This window comes from Cnephaeus nilssonii (genome assembly GCF_951640355.1).
Source record: "Cnephaeus nilssonii genome assembly, chromosome: 16".
Taxonomy (NCBI): Eukaryota; Metazoa; Chordata; class Mammalia; order Chiroptera; family Vespertilionidae; genus Cnephaeus; species Cnephaeus nilssonii.
In genome coordinates this window covers 40,219,094-40,239,617 of record NC_137087.1, presented here as the reverse complement: position 1 = coordinate 40,239,617, position 20,524 = coordinate 40,219,094, and the positions used below count along the sequence as shown (strand labels likewise).

Here is a 20,524-nt window from a genome sequence, read left to right as displayed (position 1 = left end):
AGGTAGCAAGAGGTAAAGTGTGTAGCCTGGATCACCAGCTAGCAAGTACTATCGCAGGGATCGGAACCACAGCTGACTGGCTCCAGGACCTGTGTTCTCTCTCCCTGCACGAGCATGAGTGGGAAGTGCAGGCATGTTTGGGGGATGATACGCTCAGGAGAGCAGAGCAAGCTTTGCTGCTGCTGCTTCCCTCCCTGCCTCCCTCTCTTCTCTGCTTCCTGGTACCCGGTTCCTGGTACCTTAGGCCTTTTGTGGAGCAAACCCAGAGCTTTAACTGGTTGTTTTGAGAAACTAAACGCTTTGCACCGAGTCCGATTTTATGCTTTGGATTTAAAAATTCCTTGATTAGACTACAGTCAGCCAAAGTCAGAACGTGTTAGATGCCAATTTTCATGAAAACAGCTCTAATAGGATTTTCTTCCTACAGAAACGACTGGGAGCCCCCAGATAAGAAAGTGGATACAAGGAAATACCGTGCAGAGCCCAAAAGCATATACGAGTATCAGCCGGGCAAGTCCTCCGTTCTGAACAACGAAAAGATGGTAACGTGAATATTACAGTCCCTTTGTCTCACCCCGTCGTGTTCTTTAATCTGGATGCATTGTGCACTTGCATCACATTCTTTCTCCCTGGAGATAGACGTGCTTTGTTTAGGAGACAATGAGAAAATGAAGTATTTTTACCCTTTTCATTTTTGCAGGTGTTCATAAAATGAGTCCTGAGTCTGCTTTGAAAGAAGCTCGTCTTGTGGCTTTCTGGCGCTTTTCTGCATGGTTTTAACGAATTTAGAATTTTCTACTGACATAAAGATTGATTTTGCTGCTGTCTTTTCTTAAACATCTAACCATTAATTTGGCAGGCTTATTACTAACTGGACTAAATTCGTGGTGGTTTTTTTTTTAAGTGCCTCTTATTTGAACACATATAAATTTTGTAGAAGGTACTACTAGTACATCACTAAAAGCTAAGTAATTAATATGATGTTGTGATTTGAGGGGGGGAAGCCCCAGGCTGTTAAAACAGGCGTTTTAGGTCTTCCTTTTCTGACACGTGCAGTATCGAGGACGAATGTCATAGTCCGTCTGATTTGTGGTTCACGTCTCTTCTAAGTGGGGAAGTGGCCTGTGGGGCAGAGCAGACCACCCTGGAAAAGCGGCCTCTTCTGTGAAACGGGGAAGGATTTGTGCAAACCCATTAGTTTCCTGTCTGCCAATCACACTTCCTTTTATCCATCCTTCCTTTGAAAACGCTGGTTCAGAATTCTGATCATGGTTAAAGGGATTCTCCAAAGCTCCGTGACATCGCAGCCTCCGCCGGGCCCGCAGGATGGAGCTGTCATGCTGGGAACTGGATTCTATTAAAATGCTGTTACCACACTGAGCACACAGCAAGTAACCCCGGAGGTGTGGGGGCGCATTCTTCTCCCCCTGCCTCTCCCGTGCCACGTGTTTTCCAGGAGTGATTGACTTCGCTTTGACTAAGATGAAAGTTTGACATCTTTGAAAGCACAAAGGGCTCGGTAATTTTAATTAGGATAAAGCAGCCTGCAGAAATGCTCCAGATTGTCATTCCTCAGCATTTTCTGTGCACTGCAGTTATTTTAAGCAAAAAGTTCAGAGAGGAGCGGAGAATGTTGCCTCACTGGAGGCTCTCTCCGTGTTAGAAGATGATAACCTCAGAAGGTAACCTTCCGCACAGGTGTTCCAGGAGAGAAAGTCATGCTCTGGGTGTATTCCTGACCCTGGAATAACAAGTCAGGACACGCCGTCACATATCAACGCACGTGAACGACCCCAGAGACTGTGTAGGCCTGTGGGCGCTTTGTTTTGGCAGTATTATTATTTACAGATGGTCACTTCTCTCGAAGCCTTGCCCCTAAAATTTCTTCTTGGTTTTCCCCTCCTCTCCTTAGTTCCTAATAATGTGACCACTAATTCAGAACTAGGTGTTCCTTGATACCACAATGGTTACAGATATCTTCCATGTGTTTACAAACCCGGGGAAGTAACACATAGTAGCCCATAGGAGCTGTCTTTGAGGACCTGCCCTGATCACACGTGTGGATCACAGAGCACCATCTGTGTTCCTACCCAGAAGCCCTTGTGCTGTGCCAGGACCGAGGCCCATCCTGTCGTGGGATGTAAGCGCCAGAGGGCCCATCACATGGCATCCGCGAGCTTCCACTCTGTGGACTCTTCCTCCAGAGACTCTTTCTTTCAGAGAGAAATTTCAGTTAAACCTCATCTTTGAGCCACTCTTCACGGTAGTTAAGTCAGTCCTTTATCTTTTATTTCTTTCTCAGCTATCTTTGAACAGAAAAGTTAAAACGTTGGTTTCAGTGTGTGAGTCTTGCCTTTTGACATCCTGTATCAGGTTTGCCAGAATTTGAAGACAAACCCCCACCCCTAGCTACCACACACACACACACACACACACACGCGTTAACTGTGGATGAGTGCACTAACTAGCGACAGGTGTAGAATCTACATTTGCTTTCAGGAATACACAATTCCTTTTTTGGGGAGGAGGGGAACCATGATTTTGCTTCCAATTTGAGGTACTCATGTCTGCTTAAGCCTGGCCATCTAAGTTGCGACCTCATTGGCACACCTCCCCGCTGTTTGCAGGAAGGGTTGAATGGAAGACTGTAAAGACTGCCTTAGAGCTCATCTTTGTCCCTGGAGCGAATGCCAACCACCCAGAGAAGTAAAACACTATACCACCTTCAGAAATCCCACCAGGAGACGCACAGATTTGATGAGCTATTCAGCTACTTGGCAAAATCATACGAAGTTCTTCATAGCTGCTCGGCCCATCTTACCGTAGTGTGAATCCACGTTCTTCTCTTCTGGCCGTGGAATTGGAGATCATCGGGCAGGCCCTGCTTGGTCAGGGGTAGCCTTTTCAGGCTTTGTCCTTTTACTTGCCTCCCAAGCCCCTTACAGGCCTTGGACTCGATTCAACAAGTCCAGAGAGAATGGCTTTTCCATGCCACGCCCTGGGTTAGATGTTGGGGGAACAGTGGGAAGGAGAGACACCAGTGTAGGAATTACACAACTTATATTTGCAAGTGTAAAATGAGGGGATTTTCCCAACTTGGTTTCTTCCCAGTGCAGGGTCACTTTGAGTTCCTCCCTGGCTTTTCAGGTCTGTCCCTTAGCCCTGTTTTAGCTTCGTATCATCTGCAAACCTAGCGGGCCTGCCCCTTCTCGCGGGGAGTGTGAGGGGTGCAATGTGGCTAAAGAGCACCAGGACTTGGAAGACTGAGTTCTGAATTCAAGTTTCGGACCAGGTCCTTTGACCTTTCTGAACCTCGGTGTTTTCATCTGCAACCAGAAGTGTTACCTGGCCCGACCTGAGGTCATGAGTGAGAGGATCGAGGACAAGAATGTGGGCAGAAGAACCCCGGACATTATGAAGTGCTGTGCCAATCAACGTACCGCATTCAGATTGCTATTTAATTAAAAGTTGAAGCTGGTCTCTGGCTCCTGTTCAAGCAACAAAACTGTCCTTGAGGAGAATCAGGCATTTTCCTGGCAAGGCACCCGCCCTGTCCAAGGGTTTTGCCAGCTGGGAAAAGAGGAGCCCCGGCCGCAGAGCACGGAGCCTGGCATTGTGGAGCCTGCCCTGCCTGCCGTCCCGAGATCCTGCTGTGCGTCCGGAAGGACCCGTGCTGTTTGTCCGTCCCACCACCGACCGACAGCGGAGTTAGACATGGCCCAGTCAGACGCAGACGGCACCGCTGTGTGGTGTTACCACTCACTTCCTGGGCCAAGCTGCTCGACGTACCTCCTGGCTCAGGCTTGGCACAGTGTGAACCTCAGCCGTGGGACACTTTGCAAACAACCTTCTCGATAAAATGGGTTAATTCTTTCAGGACCAAGTACCAAAGAATTCAGGCAGTTTCCTGGAAGAGTTGGTACATTTTATTTAAAAAAAAAAAAAAAAAAAAGCCTAACCTATTCCCAGAGAGCAGCTTATAAATAGTCTCTAAAAATAATAAACACGAAACAGGTTTCATGAAACCCCATCATATAAGGACCTAGGATGTCCCAATGTTTTTCCTGAATAGTATAGGTACCGGGCCTCATCTCCCTGAATGAACACAGAACCCATTATTGTACATGGTTACAGAGCCCACTGAGGAGGAGCGCCGTGTCCCCTTCAAGATCTAAGCCAAAGTCCCTCAGATGGTGGGGGGAAGTTTTAAGCTGGACACTTCCCTCTGGTTTCAACTAGCGCATAGTCAGTGAACCTCAGTTAGAGGAACCTTCTCTGTCATCTTCCTCCATTTAAAACAAACGTAGGGAAAAGTTACAGTGACAGTTCTGGTGGAAATAAATATTTTTATTATACTTGCAAAAAAACAAAATAAAACAAACGTAGAAATAATAGTAAAGGTTCTTCTAAGGATCTGAGAAGAGGGGATTGGTGAAGGTCGCTGAGACGTTTGCAGCATCCGTGCGAGCTGCAAAGGCCGGAACGTTAAGAGAACGAGTCCGGAGGAGCTGCTTGGGAGCAGGCGCACTGAGGAGTCCGCGGCCCGCGGCCCCCTCCTCCTGTGCGGGGCCCGAGGGAGTGACGTTGCTCACTTACCATTTTCCACCTCCGTGAGAAATGTACATTTTCTATTTCATATCGTTACCGGAAAATCCCCCCCTCTCTTATGACTACCAAGGTTTTTTGAAACATAGACATGTATGAATTTAATTAAGCCATGAGCCTCTAACACTTTGTCTGCTGTGAACATATCTCCAGTTTATTAGGGGAAACGTGATTTGCTTTCCAGGCATTCATTTTTAACTAATTATTTCCAGAAACACGTTATTCCACAGCAAGGTACCAGGACTTTATAAATACTTGATTAAATATGGAATCCCATGGGTCCATTATCACTCTATGTGAACTTCCTCTTAGAATTCTGAAAAGTGGGAAATCTAACTTATTTTTGTAACATAAGCCAGAAGTTTTTCCCTCCCCTGTTCTGCTATCTGTCTTGTTCAGCTTTTCCCTCGCTTTAATTTTCCCGGCTCTTTAACATTTACTTGTTAGAACATAAAGTATATTCTATCTGTATCCATCCCCTCGGGAGCTTGTTTAAGATGTTTCTTCACTCGTGTCCTCTGTTGTTACTTATATCATCTTTCACTTTACTGTGTAAGGGACATGGTTTCTCACCTATTCATGTGCCATTAAAGATGCAGTATTAACAAATTGGCTTGTATAAAAGTGTCAAAATTTGCGTTTATTTTGAAAACCTTAAGGCAGCCTTGCAAATAAGTACTAAAACTGTACTAGCCCGTAAAAATTGTTTGCTCTACTCACCTGGCGTAAATGGCTAAATGTTTGGTGTGCTCACCAGGTTATTTGCTCATAACTAATAGTTCTTTGTGAAGAGGAAATGAGGTCTTCCTTTTCTCCCATGATATGGAAATACTGCTATCCCCGCATTCGTATTTGTGTGGGAGCAGCAGTGTGGTGCAGAGTTCCCCATCCACGCTCCATCCTCCTGCCTTGGGGCTGAGCGTGATGCGCCCACTGCTCCCTCGCTCAGGGGCCCTGTTTCTATAAACACATCCTTCCCCGCCTGTTTTAGCTTCGTGATGTTGCCCGTGTCCGTGGAAACGGGTGATTGCTGCTATTGAATGCAGTTCTGTATATATCTGGAAACCACTGCATCTCTACTGGCCTGTTCCTATGTAATCTTTGCATAATGTTATCCTTCTCTCTCTTCCATTTCCCTGTCACCAACCCCTATAGAGTCGGGATATAAGCCCAGAAGAGATAGATTTAAAGAATGAACCTTGGTATAAATTCTTTTCGGAATTGGAGTTTGGGAAACCGGTAAGTTTAATAGCTTCAGTGGTTATAGACATTTTTAAAAATCATGCTGTTGCTGCATTGTCGCTGCTAAGGAATCAGATCTATTTGTAAGGACTTCGGGGAGTGGGGCGCCCCGTGTCGGTTGTCCAGGTAGGATTGCCTAGTCTCACTCCCATCTGTAAGCTTTCTGTTGCTTTACTTCACCAAGAAAGGACAGTGAGCTCTGGATTTATTGCCAGAAAATCCCGAGAGACGCACCTAGATCCTTGCTGGTCTTAGTCCCTCCCACCACTAGCAACGAATGCCACGTGCCTGTGGGTGACATTAAATTGGCCATCCGTTCAGTTCCTTGGCCAGAGTCCTCATGGCATACTGAAGATAAGCGGGAAGGGGCACCACACGGCGATAGAGCTTTTAAAAGCACCTGTGCAGGGGAGTGCCGAAGCCGGCCCGAAAGGCTCTCTCTATGCAGATGTGACCCACGATTACAGCCCCATGTCCGGTGACTTTTAGGGAATGAGCTCTATGAGTTAGGATAACATTTCCCAAAATTTGAAATGAGAGTTAGGAATTCCAGCACGTTTAGTATTGAGCCTAATAACATTCTGCAGCTTCCCCCGATGTGTCTGAGTTGGCTTTGGTACCAAAGGATTTTTGGGCACTTAAAGAGGGTTTCTTAGCCCTGTACTCCGAGGAGTATCCACCAGAAGGGAGAAGGAAGCTCATTTTCCCACTGGAGATGACTGCAAACTGACTTTAAAACTCCAGTTACTTTAAATGTTCACCACTGCACTGCAAAAAGAATTTACAAGTGGGGGTTAAGTGTATAAACGTAAAACATTCCATTAGATGTTTGTGTGAGACTTTAAGCATTGCCTCCAGTATTTGAATCACCGTGGTTTGGAATGATGGTTTTATCTGCAGACAGGAATTAACTTTATAGTTGAGTAAAATGTTAAATTCCCTGGTGTATATTTATATCAAGATTTCTCTGTTGATGTAGCGATGCTGAGCTTTGTTTCAAAGTTCCTGCGTCTTCTGAGAGGAGCACTTGACTTGCAAACATCCTACTTGTAGGAACAGACATTCCTCCCGCCTGGTCCCTCGTTGGACACTGGCTCCCAATAGCAGCTAAGCTGTCCTGGGTGAACAGCGCCACCTAGTGACCAGTGGAGAGGGAAGCGTCTAACCCAAAGTGTGTCCATCTCCCCTCCCCAAAGCTGTGGTGCACACCTCACTTCTCCTTTCTCTCCCTTTTTTTCTCTGCTGTCCACCATTCAGACATCAATGGAGTCTACCCAGACAGTCTTTTCCACATTCAAATATTTAACAGTATTCTAACCCTTTTTCTTGTCTTACAACCTGCTCAGTTATCTCACAGAAAAACCCTTTGGTATATGTAGTTCCTCCCCTCTCCCAATGATTGGTATATATAATACCATATTTCCATCAGGGAAAACAAAAGCTATTTGCTTTAAATTATGCATAAGCAAAAGTCCATGCCATTGACTTTTGAAGTCCATTCAGGTCCACAAACTTCTAGCCATCTCATTGGCCAAATAACTAAGTTAGTTTTCTCTTTAACGCTGGCTTTTAGGAAACCTTATGAAATGTCTCTAATTAATCATTTGTTTTACAAAATCTGTCACTGCAGATAATTCTGGTTTTGTCAGCAAGACAGTACTTCGGCCCCAGCACGCACTAAGCAGCTCTCTGAGGAGCTCAGGGAATTGACCCTGCTCCTACGGGAAGCTGGTCTGCGTGCCCCCAGCCACGCCGAGCAGGTCCTGGGAGCACAGCCCATTCGTACACTGGGACCTCCCGTCATTCGTACCCCTCCCCTGTTGTCCTAACTGCCTCTTACTTATTTAAAGAGATGCTTTTCCAAAATGTCATTTCTCTCAAGCCACGAGTGTTCCTTACATAGACCTTAGAGTCCTTAAAGGCACTGCTCCTTTTTTGTGTGGGTCTTTTAAAGTAATGAAAGGTAAAACTTTTAAAGATTTACCAAAATAACGTAATTGCTGTCTATCCTGAGGGAACAGTGTTGAGACCATGTTTCCCATGGTCTGAGGCATTCGAAGGGTGGGCTCCTATGTAGTTGAACCAAGTTGAATGACTGGATGACACACTGAGCGTTTCGGAAGAAGGGGAGGTGGGGAGAAATTTTTTCCTTCTTTTCACGTCTCTCCTGCACCAGTCGCTCTGGGCCATACAAGGGTAAGAGACATAAATGAAAGTGGCATAAACCAGGAAAGTTGTTTTCGAAGGTTTTGCCATCATTCAGAAGCAGAATGAAATTAAAACGCCTACCAAAGCGTGTGGGTCATCATTTCTGCTTTTTATTCCACACCCACTCGACCCCACCCCCCACCCCCCACCCCCAAGGGAGGAAAGCCTGCCAGGACTTGGATGCTAGGCCTTCATTTACCCTGGGCTCCTTTCTCCTTCAGCCCCTTCCCTGAAATCCACCAAAACACGCTGACACTTCAGCAAGATGCTGACTTTAACACCGTTCAGCTCTCACAGGTGCTATGGAATAATACCAAGTCAACCCAGACTCCAGGGACAATTTGGGGAAGGTTATTTACAACCAATTTAATTTGTAAGCACTGTCTTATTTTTTACAGTCAGTACACGTAGGGAGACTGTATGTGACTTTGAAAGGTCTCCTTCCCATCTGAACCATCTATGAAATGTGTAAAGTGCTTAAAGAAAAATGATGATTGTTAATAGCACCTACTTTATAAAGTGCAGAATATACATCTACAGAGAACACATTGCTGTCCTGTTGCTGTGGGTGGTGAATGCATCTTGAAATCAGATTACTTTTCATTTGCAAATTTATTACTAAGAGCCTGGGTGTCAGCTTTTTTTCTCCCTCCTTCCCCCTCTAACTTCTACAGAAATTAATGTGATTTCTATAAGTAAGCTCAAGGCAAAATGTCACAATGTAAACCAATTTGAAAAAGCTTCCCTAATTGGTTATAATGAATATAATTACAATATTCCAGGAGCTAGTAAGTGACAGCAGAGGGGAGGGGGAGCTGTTTAAGAAATTTCAAGCCTAAGTGGGCAGAACAGAGGGTTCACCTGGGGGCAGTTAGAGTGGCTTGTAACTTCCAGGTGTCCTACGTTCGAACCCCTCCCTCACTAAACTTACAACGGTTCTCCGGGCAGATTTCTGTTTTGGGCATGTACCCTATTTCTATCTTAAAGAGTTAAAGGAAAAAAACAAAAATAGCCTTACAGCCTGCTGTTTAAATGCAAAGTAGAAACTCTGTTCTCTAAGGGAGATGGAAGGTCTGGCTCTACCACTCACAGTGTTAACATCTAAGCAAACAGGGAACGATTTTTAAAATTGCCTAGTCACACCGTGGGAAACGTAGCCCCCATTTGGTACACTGGCCACAAACCACAGAAAACACATTTAGTGCAGTTTGCCCTCCACTGGCCAAATCTCCGAATTGCCACATTGGTGAACAATGAGCTTCGCAGGGCAGAAGCCTGTCGCAGAGATGTGGGCTCTCAGTGTCCATCTTAGTTTGAAAAGAACAATGGGGAATTTTAAAGTTTCGATTTTTGTTCAAATTGGTGTTAATGCTTTTTTTTTTTTCTTTGTGTCTTTTAAGTTTGCAATATTTGGACTCCAACAGTGATCTGCTCTTGAGACAGAAACGTAGCAAGGAAGCTCCCCGTTAGCGCCCACGCCCGGGCTAGCTCCCTGTCGCTGAGTCCCGGTGTGCCCCTCTTTGTGTGAGCCGGTCTCCGTGTCTGTCTTTATGCTCATTTCTCCATTTCCTCCTCTGCTTCCCATCAGCCTCCCAAAAAGATATGGGATTATACTCCTGGAGACTGCTCTATCCTTCCTAGAGAGGATAGAAAGGTAATGCGTGCCTCTCCGGGGGCTGTGTGTGTGCTCCTAGCTGGTTAGTGTGAGTGTGCTGTGGGATTTTGCTCTTATTTTCTTCAATCACTTTTTTTTTAACTTGATAATTTTTTTTTTTTGCTTGGTGATAAATCTATTTAACAAAGTCTCTAAGATATATACTGATGTTTAGAGGTGTGGGTGTGTTTTTAAGCAATGACGTACTCTCCTGACATGTAGTATTTGTCACAGTCGCCAGACTCTGAAAAGACAGAAACTAGCTATTTCCTCCCCGGCAGGTGCTGTGGTATTTGTAGTTCTCTGCCGCCAGGAGAACAGAGTTCTGAAGCTCTGACTACTGCGGGGCTCATATTTTCCAGGCCTAACGCCGCATTCTCTGTTCTCGTGGCTTTTAGTAATTTCCAGGGAGCTCGTTGTTTAATCATGCCATCTCTGCCTTGTTAAAGTATAACCCTAAACAGGTTCGTTTTTCAAACTTAACCTTCCATTCTCTCTGCCTGTCCTCTAAACTAAAACCCTCTTTTCCATCTTTTCTTTCTTGTACCAGACTAACCTAGACACAGAGCTCAACCTCTGCCAAGCAGAGTTAGAGGCAGATGTAGGAAAGACGGAGACGCTTAGTAAAGCACCCCGTGCAGACCTGGCGCAGGTACTTCTGAGTTTTCCTCCTGCCGCCCATGCCTGGCCCGCACGCCAGGCGCGGCCCTTCGATTTGGGCTGTCGCTGAGGAGGGTCGGGCTGTCACTCAGGAGGGTCGGGCTGTCGCTCAGGAGGGTCGGGCTGTCGCTCAGGAGGGTCGGGCTGTCGCTCAGGAGGGGAGTGTCTCGCTGATTGCTGTGGAGCTGCATGGCTTTCTGGCTGCTGTTTTCCAGTCCCTTCCCCAACTTGGTTTTTGCTTTGGTTTCTCTGGAGCTTGGCATCTTCCTTAAAGGGGGCTTTCCAGATATCCGTGGGGTGGCTGGTGATTGCCACTGCTCCCCCTCTCCTCTGCTGTCAGGGGGGACCCTCTTCCTTTCCTGCCTTCGCCTTGGGATGCCTTCTCGGGGTTTTCAGGGAGCCGTGTTTTGGCAGCTGTCATTTTTGCAGCCTTGGGAGGCACCGGCCTGGGAGATGGTTCCCCAAAGCGTGGCAGTGATTGGGGCGCCGCTTACGCGCAGGCACGGTCAGAGCTTGTGGTTTGAAAGGTCAGAAAGTTCTCAGTGAAGACATGCGCTCCAGGGGCCAGACCGGCAGCCACAGGCAGGCGTTGGAAACTCCACCTGCACCGGCATTCTAAGTGGAGCTGTGCCACAGCGTGGCTTACTAAGGCGGCGTCAGAGAGCGGGTCCAAGGGAAACGGGCTCCCCGCGGAAGGAAAACACCCAGTGTTTGGAGAGCCGCTCCTAGGGCCCCTTGAAGAAACAAGAGGGACCCTTAGAGGGAAGCGGATCTTTACAGGAAATAGGGAAGGAATGTGGGCTCTGCTCGAGGCTGGGAGGGCCGCAGACCACGGCAGGGAACGTGGATGTGAATGGATCGTGTTCTACTTCAGCAGAGCTGGGAGAGCAGGAGGGTCAGACCACCAGCATGAGTGACGAGGGCACCAAAAGCCATGTGAGTGCCAGGGACGTAGCCCAGGGGAGGAAAGGAAGCGGGGTCACCGCTGCGGCCACGGTGGGGGGCAGGAGGGGAACAGACAGCGCGGGCGCTTTGTCCAGACAGCGGGAGCCGTGGGGACATGAGTATGTCACGGAAGAACCATGGGAGAGAGTCATGCAGAGGGCAGGTGAAGGACGTGGTGTGAGGGCATTTGTTTTAAATGTTGGTTGGGTATCACATAGGGAATAGGCAGGTGACTGTTTGAAATGTGAGACCAGGTTCTGTGAGACGGGCAGAGGCTGACAAAGGCAGTGCAGTCCCCTGAGGAGAGGTGGTGGTGGACATCCTGGGGCAGATGAAGACAGCCCACCTGGGGCAGATGGAAACGGAAGGGAGAGTCCCATTGAAAGGATGAAAGATCCAGAAGTACCTGTTGGGATGCTGGTGGCAGCAGCAGAGCAGGGGAGGGTCAGACAGACAGCATTCCCGGGGTGTAGGAGGAAAGACGAGAGGTGGAGCGAGAGGAGCGGCCTGAGCACGACCCAGTGCTCCTGAGAGGCCCCCGCACTAGACTCGGAGGAAAGGCCAATGGGGTTGATAATCCAGAGGTTTCTAAAAGCTTTGGAGGCTGCTGAGCGGTGGATGGGAGAGGAGTATGTGGAGAGGAACTGGAATCCCCAGGGGTACACACCGATTAAAAATGTGACCATGGAGGAAGGCGAGGGGGGTGTTCCCCGAGGGCTCAGCAGGGTCGCGCAGACCTTTCCACGCTGGAGACCAGGGCGTCGTCCACAGAGGTGGGAAGACCCAGAACGGGGCAGAGGCCAAAGGGCAGGTCCGCGGAGGAAGGGTGGGCAGGGGAGACCAGTGCAGCAGAGGGTGGACGGTTGAATGTGCGGGTAAGAGGGTGCCTCCTCTGAGGAGTATGGGGAGAGAGGGTGGGGACCTCCTGGGTGGAGGTGCCCTCAGAAATGACAGGCCAGCAGGCAGAGGGCCGGGGGCTGAGCCCCTGAGGAACGTTAGCTCCTTCCTTCGCAGTCTCTTCCTTTTTTCCTGGTGTTCCCTTTCCTCGAATAGCTCCCCTCCAGGTAGTTTGTTTCCCTTGTGATGGTCAGCATTAGAGATAGGAACATCTTTAAAAGTTAACTTTTTCATTGATTTACTCAACCACCACATTATTTTTAAGAGCCTTTGCCTGTTTCTCTCCAAGATAACAGAAACCCTAAATAAACTACACAGTGTGTTGCTTTTTCTCTGCATGTAGCTCTCGATTGTTTTCCTCCTTTTGCACAGTGGTCTGTAACCTTATAAAGTGTTCCCCACTGAGGCTGAGGTGGTCATTAATAGCTTTTGTAAATCTGCATTTCTCCCCCTTTTTGCACTTGGAAGTCTTCGGGGCTAGACAAACATCTAAACCCAGTGTGGTCTTTTAAAATGCATTTCTGTGCATTCTGTACCTAATGTTTTGGGTGACCCTCTCTCTGGATGTGGCATCTGGGGCGCATGAAGGAGTTGGCAGGGGGTCTGAGGGTTGGGGTACGCTGGGGGAGGGTGTGTGCTATGTCATTAATGCATGTTGACCACATGGTGGGCCTGTCCCCCAGTGGGCCCAGGAGGCCATCTCCTGACCCAGCCGGGGAGCCACGATGCAGCCCCTGGGAGGTCAAGGCCAGAGACAAAGAGGGCCCCTCCCTCCGGGCCCTGAGACCTTTCCAGCCAGGCCCCCTCCGCCCAGAGGCCCTGGCTAAGTTAGGAAGCGAAAGGGACGCCCCTTGGCTTGGCACATCTGAGTCCAAATAAATCATATACACTTTTCTTTCTTTCTCTTTTTGACGTTTACAGAGCTCAGCAGTCAGCCCCACTCCGGACATGTCTTCAGAGCCTCCTGGATAGTAAGTCGCCACTTTGTGTCTACGGCTCACTGTATGGAATGTCTAAACGGGAGAAGCTTATGATTCGGACCTACGTGTGTATACAGGCAGCAGTCTAGTGGCTTTGAATGATGTACAGTTGGGTGATAAATAGCAATTCAGTTCTGGTCTTCAATTTTTTTCCTTCCGTTTTCTCCTCCTCTTCCCAATGAATTTTGTGATGATTCATATTAACCTTGATAAGCTTTTTCCTGTGTTGTCACCTTTACCTTTAGAACGTGAGTGGATTAGTATGCGTTCAGGATCAAAGTTCACCTCATTTGCTGATTCTTGTGGGGGGAGGTGTGACTTTGTGCGGGGCTGGGGGTGGGGTTCGGGTCCTTGGCCTGGACCTGTCACAGGGAAAGATGGGGCCGAAACGGGGCTCACTTGTCTGTTTCTCAGAGATGTGGCTTCATTGGGGTTATCCCTGGGTGATGGGTGCACACCTCACTCACTTCTTCATGGCAGCCTTTCCCAAACCTCCTGCCTCCTCTCCTCCAAATCAGCCCCAGCCCATCCCCCAAGCCTCCTGCACCCTCTCCCAGACTGTGTCTCAGAGCTTGGCCATGCAGCTGTTTTCCCAGCTGCAAATGGGTCAGTGCTGCCTGCCCCTGCACACACGGTAAAGTACCAGCATTTGAGCCTGTATGAGAAGCCCTAGCTGAGCCTGTCTGTGCCCAGTCTCAGGTTAGGACCTGTTAGGACCCCGACTTCCGCTGCTGTGCCTGAATTGTGTTACTGTGTTTGTATAACTCTCATAAATTATAAACTCCTCGAGAGCGAGGACTGCACCTCCATCGTGCCGGGTGCACCCATAGGTCTGGGAGTTTGTTCTGGTGGGGGCAGCTCCTCACCTCATCACCGCTGTGTCTGTATCTTCTTCTTCAAAGTACGACAAGAAGGGGAGCAGGCAGCGCTTTTACCTGTTCCATTGGGATGGGCAGATCCACAGGAGCCAAGCTCACCTGTGCAGACCGAAGCCTGACTTGCTCTGGATGCTGAGTTTATGGATGTGTGTGACAAACCTTATGGTCACTTGGGCATTTTGCAAGAGTAGTTTCATTTGAAAGTCGATTAACTGTGATTGGAGTATTTCATTGGAAAATACCCTTCATCCTCTCAGGGTAGTGACCAAATCTCTAGCCAGATCTATTAATATTTCTTCTATAAATGTGTATATTAATGGTTATGATTAACAGACCCCAGAGTCTGAGAAGAAATTGGGACGATGTATTAGGACAGCAGTTAGGGGGAAAGTCTCCTATCTTAAAGGACAGTTCCATCTTTGAGAAGCTCGGTGTCGTCTCTTGGGCTCACTGTTGGGTTGGTCATCCGGCCGCCGGTGTGACAGAGAAGAATCAGAGTTCTCCTATATCATCAGGCTGCCCAACCCCCCACCCCCCCCCCCCCCCCGCCCCCTGGGCTCTGAGGCTCACTCTGTTTTAAGGAGATGGTTGAACTATGCCTTCAGCTCCAAGGATGACCGGTCCCAGGTCCTCCAGGTCCCAGAAATGAACCCACAGACGACCTCAGGCCATCTGCAGACGAAGGGCTCTTCAAGGCCCCAGCTCCCAGCAGGCTCTCCCTGGTCCCTCAGCTCACCTGTTGGTCAGCGACAAAGCTTGTCGCTTTGCATGGCCAAGCTCTGAGACAAAGTCTGGGAGAGGATGCAGGAGGTTTGGGGGGTGGGTTGGGGGCTGATTTGGAGGAGAGGAGGCAGGAAGTTTGGCCGGTCCTGACTGCCCAAAGCCTGGTTGGACCAGATCTCTCCCTGCCCTGCTGGTCCCAGGACTGCATAATGTAAGCCTGCTGCCCGGTCTCCCCCTCTACCTCCTCGCCCCATCCCGCTCCCTGAAATGCACAGACAAAAAGGCTGTTTCAGGTGGCCAACTGAGTGAATTCCTTAGCTTCCCTGGACCAGGGCACCATGCTAGGTAATAAATAGGAGCATAATTGTCCCTTAGTAGTTTGGAGGTAAAACAAAAAAAGGAATGTTAGTAAATAAGAAGGTAAAGTGGGCCCTAGCTACTTTGGCTCAGTGGATAGAGCGTCGGCCTGCGGACTGAAAGGCCCTGGGTTCAATTCCGGTCAAGGGCACATGCCCGGGTTGCGGGCTCGGTCCCCAGTAGGGGGCGTGAAGGAGGCAGCCAATCAATGATTCTCATTATTGATGTTTCTATCTCCCTCTCCCTTCCTCTCTGAAATCAATAAAAGTATAGACGGAAGGAAGGAAGGAAGGAAGGAAGGAAGGAAGGAAGGAAGGAAGGAAGGAAGGAAGGAAGGAAGGAAGGAAGGGGGAAGATTAAGGATTAAGAGTATTCAGAAAAAGAAAGCAGTGCCCAGTCTGTCAGTTAGGCACACAGGTCTTAAACAGAGTGGTGAAGTGAACAACTTATTCAGCATTTACTGTGTGCCAGGCACTATGCTTAGCAGCTTCCGTAATTCACCTCAGTTGGTCCTCTCAGCATTCCAGGACCAGGCATTCTTTTTAACCCGCAGTTTGCCGGTGAGGAAGCAGGCAGTGTGATGCCCACGGCGCTGCAGCTGGTAGGGGGCCGAGTTGTTCCTCCTCCGACCAGACTAGCAGTCAAGTTCTAGGCCAGGGCACTGGTGTTGGCTGTGCGCTCTCCCTGCACCATTCTGACAATAAACTAATAGCCTCCCATAATTTACTGTCTTCCAAATGACTGAGAAAACCATTTAAGCACCTATTTGTAATATTGTGTTAGCAGGATTGAGGGGCCTAATGCCGAAAAGAGCAAATGGCTGTCAGACTCTGGGGATTCGTGTGCATAAAGCTATTCGATGTGTTAATTTACCCAGCGCTCTTATTTCTGTCATCAGAACAGGTCTCCAAAGACCTGTTTTTTCCAGCCTTACCCTAGCTCACGTGAAATACGTGGCAGGGATAAATGAGGGTTTTTTTCTCCTGCTATTCGACCATTTGGGAATTTACCAGAAATTCGGGCTTGGTTTTCTCCCGGTTTGCTCAAATGAATAAGGTTTCCCTGTATTTGGAATTGGTGAGGAGCCAGCTTAAGTGTAGTGCCTGACTCATAGAAAAGTGCACACTAAATGTTTGCTGAGTAAATGAATCATCTGGAAGTCTTAATTAACTAGAATCCACCTCAGCACCAAGGCCGGCAACTTGTGGATTGAATCTGGTTCCCTTCACCCGAGGGGCAAGAATGACCTGCTGAAAGAAACATTGGCAAAGACTTGACTGAAGAAAGAGGAATCACAATGGCCCAGGTGCAAAACTGTGGTCAGTGGAGAAGTGATGGTGTTGCTTTGAGTCCACTTTCATATCTTGGAGAGACTTTAGTTTAGAAATGTATTAAGTTGATTACATATCACAATATTAAAAGAACCTGGGAACAGAGAGGAAGAAATTCACCCCTTGTTCCAATATCCTAATACAGTGGTCGGCAAACGCATTAGTCAACAGAGCCAAATATCAACAGTACAGCGATTGAAATTTCTTTTGAGAGCCGAAAACCGACTTCTGCGCATGGGCCACGAAGTTTCAATTGCACTGTAGGTGCGTGCCCGCACGTGGTATTTTGTGGAAGAGCCACACTCAAGGGGCCAAAGAGCCGCATGTGGCTCGCGAGCCACAGTTTGCCGACCACTGTCCTAATACAATCTACCAGTCCTTCCTCTCAAAAAATATATTTTTATAGTTGTTATCACAATGTATGCCAAATTTTGTATTTCATTTCTGTGGAATTACCAGATCTATAAATCAACAGTGTAGCCTGCTCTTCTTCCTCATTGCTTAGCATTTCAGCATTGGTTAGCTCGAATACAGTCTTTGCCTAACCAAAGAGCTTTACTTTATTTGGCCAGCAGGTGGCACTCAAGCTGCTGCTTTCCTAAGTGGTGATGGTGCACTAGAAAAAAACACCCTTTCCCCTTAATCTAACTTAAGATCAAAACACAAATCATTGCCTGGAGAACTTGATGAGATATTAGAAACTTCCCAGGGCTTAAAAATGTCTCATAAATCTGTGTGTGTAGGCATTCAATTTTATGGAATCATTTATTCCACTAATATTTATTGAACAAAGGTGCTAGACACCAGCCGTGCAAAGGTTAATCAGTTAAACTGCCTCCCTCGAGGGAAAAACCAAGTGTAATGGGAGGCAGACTTGTAAACAGCCATCAGAATCCAGTGCAGGACCGGCAGTGATGGGACCAGGAGGGAGGGAACACCTCTGTTTCGTGGAGGAAGAAAGGTTCACTTTACAGAGGAGCAGCAAATAAAAAGTGATTAATAATGACATTATATTACAAATAGAAAAGGTAAATTTTTTTTCATGCTACGAAAGGCTAGAAGATGAACTGCCCTCCCCGAATTGTCTAGACGCCCTCTCCCATAGCCAGTTGAAAACTGTTACTTTTTGTTTCTTCCTGAAAACACTAAATGGTTTTGAACAGTGGATTCCATGAGGCTGGAATTTTTTTGTCTGTTTTGTTCCTTATTGAGTCTCCACCTAAGAGTGATGGACATGTAGTAGGTGCCCAGTAAATGCTTGTTGAATGAATAAAATGAGCCATGGAATGACATGGTGAGATCTTTTCTAGAAATATCACTGGCAGTAGTCTGCAAAAATGATTGGAGGGAAATGGGGTGGAGCCTGGGGGAGTGGTGGTGTGCTTACTGCACAGGTGTCGGTGAGTGGTGGGAGGTGGGGACCAGGGAGGTAGAGACGGAAGGGATTAATGTGAGCTGTGTCAGGACGGAGTAAGCAAAAGGTGCTGAAGTTTGCAGGACCAGGAGAGGGATAAGGAGTTGATTTTCTGGGCTCTCTGGCTTGGGTGATGGGAGGTGGAAGAACGGAGTTGGGTTTGGTTTGGGATGTGTTGGGTTTAAGATGCCTGAGGAACATCTAAGTGGAGCTGTCTAGAAGGCAGTTGAGTGTATGTATCTGGAGGTCACAAGGAATGTCTGTGTAGATAAGGGATTTGAAGGTGGACTTTTTGGACAGTCTCACCGCACCTAATGGTTTGGTAGATGAAGGAAATTGAGGCTGAGAGAAACATGTCTCCAGGTTTTTAAAGTGAGCGGGTTTGCCTCCACTGCTCACATTCCCTGCTGGAGTCAGGCTGGAGTCCCGACCCGGCCGGTCAGCACATCGGAAACATTCGGCCCTAAAATGATTGCTCTGTTCTCTCCCTTTGTTCTTCGAGTGAGTTTCTGTTGAATCCCCTTGAACCTCAGCAGCCAGCACTGCCTCTTAGCCAGAGGGTCAGAGGGTCCGTTCCCGGCACTGCCTCCTGCTGGCCTGCTCTTCCTCAGCCCCAAACCGCTCCTCCCGGGCTGCAGAGCCGAGCTTCTGGGCCTGGCTCGTTTTGGTGACTTGGTCTTTATCGGCCAGACTGGGGGTACTTTTCTCACCCTCTCTGATCTGTTCAGACACAACAGACCCAGCAACTCTGTGACTTGTGACAGATGCCTTCCCCACTCCGGTCCTCAGTTTCCCCTTTGGTACAATGGACAAATGGTGTCTGTCTTTCCAATGAGGAGGTCTGGGGAAGGTAATGCTTTTAGACGTTTTTAAACAAGTTGCAAAAGTGTCACACATCTGGAAAAAGTATGTCGGCTTCGGTATCAGAAAGAAAACAATTGGCCATAGCAAGTCCATCCTGAGAGGTTTCCTGAGGGCTGAGGGCTTGTCGTTCTGGTGGGAAGCAGGAAAAAATGGTGATAATGGTGGAAGAAAGCCAGAAAATGGGGTGGCGTTGAGGGGGGGTGAGTTCTGACAGCGGGTGAGGTAGGGAGGTGTGAGGTCAGCAGCCGGTGTCATGGCCGAGAAGTTAGGAGGAACGAGGGGAGGTGGGTCGGATGTTCTGGCCGAGGCTGCGGCAGTTTAAGGACAGCAGGGTAGAAGCCACTGTCGGGGTCGCTCTGTGCTGAGGTCTGGTCGCCCCAAACCAGAGCTTTTGAGGTGCTCCTCTCACAAAAGCGACCTCGGTCCCACAGCTGTTGGTTGGCAAGCCTGAAGGACGCCTGTCCATGGGTCTTTCTGCGGATGGAATGGACGGAGGAGACACGGCTGAAGCTGAAGGACAAAATCGGGAACTGCAGCCAAAACGAGAGGGTGGATGGCGAAAGGGAAGTTTCGAAAAGGCAGATTTCTTTGCAATTAGGAAGTTCAAAGGGAACGCCAGGTTAGATGACTTGCCCTGGTCTCAATCGGCATGGACAGCTTGCCAGTCTCCTGAAGGGTCCTCCCCTCGCTAACTAGAGTGGGTGGCTTTGGCCAGTCAGAACGGGGACACCTGTGAATGCCCTGCAGGCAGAAGCCGGAGGGCCCAGAGCTGCGTGGGCGCAGCCCTGTCCCTGGCCTGGCCCCGTCGCCTGGGAAAGCCAAGCCTTTTTGTCTCCAGGAGGGAGTGGGCCTCCAGGCAGAGCCCCGGCACCAGGCAGGACAGCCCGCCTGAGCCCAGGCCACGGCCGCCTCGCCTCGTTCCTGCAGCCCTGCTCTCCCCACTGCTCCGATGGCCTGAGGTCATGGACGTCAGGAGCTCAGAGCCCCAAGTAAATGCAACGTAGTTCTTGCTCTTGTGGAAGAATTCCTAAGTACGGCATTTCACCAATCAAACCGTATTCTTTGTTGTTATTGTTGTTAATCCGCACCCGAGGATATTTTCCATAGATTTTTAGAGAGAGTGGAAGGGAGGGGGAGAGACAGAAAGAGACTAAACATCGACCAGTTGCCTCCCGCACGCGCCCTAACCAGGGCCAGGGATGGACCCTACAACCAAGGTGCGTGCCCTTGATCAGAATTGAACCCGGGACCCTTCCATCGCTGTGGCTCAAAACATATTCTTAATCAGATCACATGTGCCAAATTTGCTTTCAGAAAATGTGACCTTTTATTCATTCAGCAAGTATATGCTGCGTGTCCTCATGGGCCCTATAGTCCAGTGGGCTCTTGGAGACCAGGACACGGCCTGGGGAGAGCGCCCCGGCTGCTCTGTGGACTCACTCCACCTGCCTGCTTGTATTTCTCAGCTGTGAGGGTTGATTCTCTTTTCCCTTAGATTCCATTTCCGTGGAGTGTGAGCCTGGGCTCGAGGGGGCCGGCGGGGGGGGGGGGGGGGGGGACACACTGCCTCTGCAGTCGTGGGGAGATGTTCTAGAATGGCGGCTGAGAGCTCCGTGTGGTGCTGCGCGTCCTGGGTCTGGGTCCAGCCCTCCCGTTCCACTAAACCTCGCCCGCTCCCACCACAGCCCCAGTCGCTCCATGTGGGGCTCCCCCTCTGGAAAAGGGAGGACCGGGTTGTTTGTGGGGATCAGAGGAATTCTGCCGTG

General features: G+C 48.7%; 1 protein-coding gene across 14 annotated transcripts in view; it reads left to right on the top strand.

Annotated features, from left to right (window-relative positions):
* Positions 1-20,524, top strand: part of SORBS1 (sorbin and SH3 domain containing 1) — a 224,803-nt gene that overhangs the window by 160,427 nt on the left and 43,852 nt on the right. For 8 of the 14 annotated variants that reach the window (XM_079792955.1, XM_079792963.1, XM_079792960.1 and 5 more), the window contains 2 exons: positions 428-542; positions 13,133-13,182. In XM_079792955.1, the coding sequence (XP_079649081.1) occupies positions 428-542; positions 13,133-13,182 (165 nt within the window). Of the gene's footprint in view, positions 1-427; positions 543-5,760; positions 5,845-9,643; positions 9,710-10,259; positions 10,362-13,132; positions 13,183-20,524 lie in introns of all 14 variants that reach the window. The other 6 variants (XM_079792961.1, XM_079792959.1, XM_079792958.1 and 3 more) reach the window with 2 other exon arrangements.